This window comes from Schistosoma mansoni, assembly GCF_000237925.1.
Source record: "Schistosoma mansoni, WGS project CABG00000000 data, chromosome 3 unplaced supercontig 0077, strain Puerto Rico, whole genome shotgun sequence".
Taxonomy (NCBI): Eukaryota; Metazoa; Platyhelminthes; class Trematoda; order Strigeidida; family Schistosomatidae; genus Schistosoma; species Schistosoma mansoni.
Genome location: NW_017386007.1, coordinates 1,434,737 through 1,442,649, shown reverse-complemented (window position 1 = coordinate 1,442,649; position 7,913 = coordinate 1,434,737). Strand labels below are relative to the sequence as shown.

At 39.1% G+C, this 7,913-nt stretch overlaps 1 protein-coding gene across 1 annotated transcript in view; it reads right to left on the bottom strand.

The window, feature by feature from the left end:
* Positions 1-820: 820 nt before the first annotated feature.
* Smp_072890 (hypothetical protein) overlaps positions 821-7,913 on the bottom strand; it is a gene marked incomplete at both ends in the record, with an annotated part of 21,761 nt that continues 14,668 nt past the window's right edge. The window contains 3 exons of the mRNA XM_018791401.1: positions 821-2,564; positions 2,848-2,935; positions 5,351-5,504. Of these exons, the coding sequence (XP_018645457.1) occupies positions 821-2,564; positions 2,848-2,935; positions 5,351-5,504 (1,986 nt within the window). The remainder of the gene's footprint in view (positions 2,565-2,847; positions 2,936-5,350; positions 5,505-7,913) is intronic.

Genomic DNA, 7,913 nt, shown 5'->3' with positions numbered 1-7,913 from the left:
ACCTGAAGGTCTAGTCCACAAGGCAGTGGAGCAATGTCAGGAGATGCAATCCCATGGTAGGCGGTGATCAATGATTGATTCGTACGCCACTTGTTCCATCAGGATACTGGAGCCCATGTGCACCATTGGTTTGGAATCAGGGTTTTCCAACTCCCCTAGGTGGACTCGCCTTGTCCACCAACCCGGTTAAAGCGCCGGACATTCGCTTTTCGTCCTCTCAATTTCGTAAACAACACCCCCACCACGAGAAGGCAGTGAGTAGGACTTCCCTGGCAGAGGCTATATATTCGCTGGCCATGTGAGAGCATTTGAGAGGGAGAGCGGACTCTCCCCACTCTCGGCCGTACTAGGGTTTTTGGGGGCAAAGCATGTCAACGACAAAGTTAAACAAGAATGGAGAGAGTGGACAGCCCTGACGAACACCACTTGGTGTAATCAATTCTGATGACAGTTCGCCATAAGCTCTTACTCGGCCAGTTGTGTTCTAGTAGAGAGCCTTTATAAGGTTAATGTACTTCTTTGGTACTCCTTTCAGTGACAAACACTGCCATAGAACCTCACGATCAACGGAGTCAAATGCCGCCTTAAGGTCAAGAAATACTACGATTGTGGGACGTCTGAATGTGTCTATGTTTTGGTAAAATTATGTAGTGTAGGGACGAGTAAATGAGAATTGAGAAAATAACTCTAGTTTTAGCACTGAAGTGAAAAAATATGTGATTTTGATTTTTGTATCAGATACAATTAAACAGTAGAAAAACTTTGGTATAGTGTTTAGAGATGTAATTCTACACTATTTAAATGAATTAACATGAGTAACCTAACCAAATGTGTTTAACTTACCGGGTCGTGGTGGAACCGGAGAATTTCGTGAAACACAAAAAGTAAGAGGATTTGTTACGAATGATCCTGTGGACGATGGACGGGAATTTTGCTCAGTCATAACTAATCCAGGAGAAGTGGAGAGAAAAGTTAGATGTCGGGAATTATCATGATTTGATGGTGGAATTAACGAAGCACTATTAGAAGAGGATGACTGAGAACTTGATAAATCATGTAATACTGATGGATTACTGCTACAACTACTATTATGATTGTTATTGTTGGTTATCAGGGATCTGGAAGGTGATTCTTTCTGAAAAGGATAATTTGTTGGGGAATTATTATTTCTGTTCTGTTTTAATCCATTTTCTGCACTCTGTTTGTCCATGGATTTAACAGTTGGAGATGCAGTTTGATAGAAGATATTGTTTACACCTTTTAGAGTTGGAGAAAACAAATTAGCAGGAAAATATAATTTAGTCGATTCACTAGATCCAGTAACGGTAGAACATGAAGATAATATAAGTGGAGATAGATTTAAGCGTCTGGAAACATCAATGTATCCTTGAGGTATGGATGGTTGATTAGAAAGATTTGATAAAACTGATGAAGAATTCAATATTGTTTCTCTGGAGTTCTGAACATCAATTGCTGCCATTCCTATGTTTAAAACTGGGAAATTATTAGTTGTAGATGATACAGTACCATCATCAGAGATATCAGAATATGCAGGACTAGCAGTAGGAGGTTCGTCGAGAACATCTGTTGTATGATGAATATTATCAAACTTCGATGAGTTTGAGTCACCTGGATCAATAAGTTGATTTGCATTAGAAAAAGAATCAGATATCGATACAACACGATGTAGTTTCGGCGGATCAATATTATCATCAATATCATCACCATTTGTTAAAACTAAACTTGTTTCGTTACTGTCACTACTCCTATCTTTGGTACAATGTGCTCTTGCTAGTTTCGGTGGAGGAGATGAATTAGCAGAGATATCACAAACAGATATTTCAAGATTATTATTATCAAAATCTTCACTTTTTATCCATCTAACCTGATCAACAACAGGCTCAACAAGAGATTCTCTCATATTTTTCTTTTCCATAGTTTGACTGTTATGATGTCCCATTGTGAAATGAAAACGCATGCTAAGAATATCGGCAAAACGCTTTTCACAGCCATTGAATGGACAACTGAGTGGTAATTTACAGTCAGAATTTGAAGATGAAACATCTGACAACAAGTTTGCTTGGTTATCTGTATCATCGTTGAGGGTTTGTTTAGTTTCGGGTAAAGATGAATTTATAGAACATTCAAGAGATGGAGAGACTACACCAATAGGACGAACTGATCTTCGACCAGCGCCACGACGTCTACGTCCTTTAGCTCCACGTTGGGGAATATCATGTAATGCAATATTGCCAGACTTCTTGCTATAACTTGTCTCTATAGGTACATAAGGTTGGTCAATACACTCAGCTGAATAAGGATCATTAACAACAGACTGGTCTTTCGAATCTACACTCCCCTCCCTTGAGTCTTGTGATGCAGCGGCTGCTGCTGCTGAAGCTGACCGAGTAGTCATTGATACGCCAGTAGTACTGCCACCACCACGACGATGATGACGCAGATGGTGAAAATGAAGACCACGAGCTTGATAACCTCTGTGTGGATCACACCAAGATTTTCGACCACGTAAGAGATTTAATGCACTGGCGACACCTTTATCCATGCTACGAAAAAATACAAAATAACATTTAGGAACATTAATTCAGCTGTCAAAGTCGATAATAATTATCAATTTTATCAATGTAACTTTATGTAATTTTCAGTGTTACTGGCGTAAAGAAACAAATATTCGGGCCAACATTTCTCGACTGTCACCACAATAGATAAGCCCGATCATGACAAACTAGTAGCTAAGGTAGAGAGCTTCAATAGTATTAATTAATAACAATTGAGAAAAGTTTTACTCATACCATAAATTTGAAGACAAGAGTTATACTAATAACTTACCAAGTAGGTGCAAACGTCTGTTTTGATGAATCTAGTAAAGTGCCCATATAGTTTCGTCCTCGCCAGTGAAGACTAAGAACAAGCATCCCTATTAATATAGAAGATAAAATATTTCACTTCCAAAATAATGAAATAAAATAGATTACAAATTACATAACACAGCTCCTATAATTCATTAATTATATCTGTTATTTAATTGAAGAAATTTAGTCAGACGCTTTATATGCAATGATGGATAGTGGCTAGCAGTGGAATCCAGAACGCGCGTCACTCCGTCCATTGCGTTATCTACTTAGCTACTGAGTTCTGATAGCCACCTGTTTGTACAATGGGGTGAAGTTATATTCGCTTGATGTTGTTTACTTGTATCTTCTGATTATTATTTAGGACTGTAATTGATCAGTTTCTTGTTGGCATATGTGTATCCTGTACGGACTGCTTCGATATTTCCTGAAGTCACAAGCTTTATATGCAATGATGGATAGTGTGAGGATACAAGCAAACAACACCAAGTGAATTTAGTCAGACATTAAGTAATAATTTTGATTGTAATATGTAATAAAATGTTTATTAGATTGTTGTAAATATATAGTATGGCAAATCGAACCGCTGTACGTACGTACGAAGTTCTACGTTGTGACTGACTGACTGACTTAGGTTGTCACACGTCTTAACAACACAATGTATTATGAGAAACAAACAGAAATATGATGGGTCTAAAAAATTGAAACGACCATAAATCGGTAATCAGTAAATTTAAGTGTTTGAATTGAATTTCATCTAATTTAGCTTGAAGGATCAATTGATACCAGTGTATCTACATCACAACTAAGGACGATGACCTTGATTTGGTTGTGAAGTTCTATCTTTTGCAATATTTGTTAAAATCAAGTTTACTGTATAGTGAACATAATTTAAAACGTAGATCAATGTTTACGGAATTCGTTATAACTTGTACTGGCAATTGTTATTATCTTGTACCCGCCAATTGCAGAGCAGTCAGTCAGTGGTCTTGAGTGCTGTTAGAGGTATGAGGGCAAGTTATCACTTCCCGGTTGCCCACATCGTGGAAGGGTTCTTCTAAAGGTACCTGGAAAGGAAACTGGGGTAGAAGTGGTCTTAATGACCTGAGAGCGTGACCGCAATGCCCAAGGGATAACCGCTTAAGATCCGTCGCACACGACCTTCTTGTGAGTAATTTTCGCGTTAGTTCCATACCCGTTGAAACCTTACCGCCGGAGACGGGTATCCGTGGGATATAGCGGTGTACATTTTTAGGGTCGACCTTTTCTAACGCCAACCCTCCTTGTGGGAAGGCAGCATCGCTGTCATGCTGGTTGTCTGAAGGAAACACCTTACTGCTGTCACAGCTCTGTACAGTCAGCAGTACGACTTCGCCTTCGGACCTTGGGTTTGCTGCTTTTAGACTTATCACTATTCAACCGACCTGTCTGGCATGGTAGGACCTCGAGGAACGATTGTTCCAGCCAGCATAGCTCGATTGCTTCATCACGATAGGCAAGCCCGACCACCACGTCAAGGTAGCAGCAACGGTCGGGGGTAGCAGCAATTTATTGATCGGACCAGTGATACACGAAAACCACTACGAGCAGTCTAGAGCACTTGTCCGTCCTGCTATTTGCCTAGACCATCCAGTTAAGTCCAGAACACCAATAACAGTCTTTGCGGTATCAATCATTTGTTTCAGACATACTGGGTTTATATACCAATCAAACTGACCACATCGTACCACAAAATAGAAAATAACATTTGTACAAGATCCAGCCAAATGTGGCTGTGAATATGGGAGGCAGTAATTAATAGACTGGGGATAACTCAAGAATGGTAAACCGTATAGTAATAGTTCATAGGTCAAAACAAAGCTTATAATAAGAGGGATATGTATATGAATAGTTTAGTCAGTTAATAATTATACAATAAAATATACATATAGTATTGGTTCATAAATAGTTCTCAAAAGGTATCATTCATAATTCTCTTCGGGATATGACAGAATTGCTGCAGCGTTCTTTGATTTCCATGATTTAACTATGGAACTTTCATTGTCATCTTGAACAGTGTGAAATAGAAGTGAGCTATTGAAAAAAAAACTCCACAAGTATCAAATCAGTACATTCTGATGATCGTGTTTAAGACTGATTAGTTTTGTAGGTTTCGTTATCTCTATGTATCTGTGGAGCTTTGTTAACTATTATATTCGCTCAACAATCAGATATTCCATCTTAGATAACGAAGCAATGCCAAATGCTAGGTAATCGGATACAATGACAATTTTTTTATCAAAGACCTAAAGAGACTAAAACTGTTCTTGTCTTTTAACTACTTCCTTCCTCAGTGAAGATGAAAGTCGATAGTATTTCATTATTTGTTTATCCATGGACTTAACAGGACAATAAAACACAACGAATAAATTAATTTCCCAATACTAATTCGCATCTAAGTATTAAGACTAGAAACACAAAAACTAACACTGAACACCCACCTGTAGCTTCTAACCATACCACACCTTCTACAACAACTTTTGTGCCTGGTTCACAAGGTCCAAGGAGGTCTGGTTCAGTTAAAGTAGCACTATCAACTGTAGAAGTTGAGGAATCAACAAAATGACAAGGTTTTTCGAATGCTGATAAAAGCTCCTAAAATATGAAATAGTACAATAAACAGATGTATCATCGTTGATAGATCAAATATGAAGTGGGAGATTAAATATCTAATAAACATGATATTTTATGGGGGGGATCATGTGTAAAGTTCGTACCATGCAAAATATCAAGTCTATGAAAAAAATGTATGATGCCGTAACTGGAATCGGGTCAACAACTCGATAGCAATAATGAGTCTCTCTAACACTGAACAAGAACCGAAAAGTCTGAATAAATACAGTAACAACTGTTAGATTGTTAACTGATTGTGACAATTAACTAGGTGTAACAAATGAAAGGTATAAACACGCTTTACTTACCTCGGTTTGGCATAGTCGATTAGTAACACAATACTCATTTATTTGTTCATTCATCTGAACACAAATATTGGTACAAAGGGGCACCAAATACATATGCGCCGCACAAATCTCATTCGATTTGTGTGAGGGCTGTGATACTGACCAGGTGCCCAAACTGAAGCAGGTGGTTTTCTTAGGGGGCCACACCCCGAGCCTTTGACCTAAAGGTCTGACCCACAAGGCAGTGGAGCATCGTGAGGAGGTGCAGTCCCATGGTCGCCGGTGACCAACGATTGATTCATACGACATTTGTACACCATTCAGGATACTGGAGCCAGCCCATGTGCACCATTGGTTTGGAATCAGGGTTTTTCAACTCCCCTAGGTGAACTTTCCGTGTCTATCAACCCGGATAAAGCGCCGGGTATTCACTTTTCGTCCTCTCAATTTCGTAAACAACACCATCGCCAATGTGAGAAGGCAATGAGTAGGACTTCCCTCGCAGAGGCTATATTAGACAATAGACTCTACTTGTAACTCGGCAAATAAACCCATATTTATTTGAATAAGTTACATTTCTGTTACATGTCTTTGTTGGTGATCAACAACAGATATTAGACCATACCTATGGAACAAAATTCAATTGACAGCCCGACAAAGATAACTTGAGACCAGAAAACAAATATACACGGTTTCTCATCACAGGTCATATTAAACACAATGAAGAAACCGGAAAGAAAAGTAGGAGAGTGAAAATAGTACTGAAAGTAGAGGAACGCTGAAAAACCGAAGAATAAATGAAATCAAGAAATGGGTATTTAAAGACCTAGATGATGATGCAAGATGAAAAAACATGAGATAATGAGCTTAATTTTCAACAATATCATTCTACACTATAGTCTATTTACTCTGGTTACCTTTATGACACCAGATGATAAATTTCTGTCTAAAAGACTCAAGCGAAGTGGAAACTCAGTGGTTAAGACAATCGACTTTCAGCAACTAATTTGCTAGTTTGAAACCTCGTACAATTCTGTTTGGGCAAGTGGGTAGTATCACTAATCTTCATATTTGGTTTTATTTATTTGAACATACAAACATAGTACAAGGAGGCACTAAATACATATGAGACACAATAACAATGAAGTCAGTAGTAATCATTACTTCGTGTGAGGGCTGTGATACTGTCCGGTTGCCCAAACTGAAGCAGGTGGTTTTATTAAGGGGCCACACCTGGAGCCTTCGACATAAAGGTCTGATCTACAAGGCAGTGGAGTGATGTCAGGAGATGCAGTCCCATGGTAGCCGGTCACTAATAATTAGTTTAGACGCCATTAGTTCCCTCAGGGTACAGGAGCCCATGTGCACTACTGATTTGGAATAAGGGTTTCTCAACTCCCCTAGATGAATAGTGTCCACTGGCCTGGTTAGAGCGCTGGACATTCGCTTTTCGTACCCTCAGGTTCGTAAACAACATCCCCGCAGCGATAAGGCAGTGAGTAGTATTTCCCGGTCAGTGGCTATATATTCGTGGCCACATAACAGCAGCTTGAGAGGGATAGCGAACTATCCTCGGCCGTACCAGGGCATTTGGAGTATGGCTTGTACCCAAGCATAGGAATCTGCATTTGGTAAATGAGTTGATAAATATAAATATAAGGATCAAGCAGACTTAGAGACCTTATATGTACCAATAAAAGAGCGGTCAGTCAGCTACAACGTAGGGCCAGGCACATATATGCATCGGTTCAAACTGCCATACCTCATTAGCACAACAAGATCAACACCGAATTCATAGAAGTAGATAATTTAATGGTGGTAATATATAAAAGAAAGGTTGTATATAAGGATATAGTACACGAAGAAAGACAGATATGAAGCAATTTTAATCTTCAGGTTTAAAGGAAGATAAAGAGTGCATACACCTGCTCCATTGTGATCGATTCTGAGCCATGTCACCCAGTCTCCAACCATTGGTTACGATAGTCACGCGAACCCCAACCAAGTAGTCTGCATCTACCAACATGGCTCAGACTAGAAGTTAGTGACTTCAAGCACTGATGCCATGTTTTGGTTTGACCGCTCCTAACTTTCTTCTAACCAT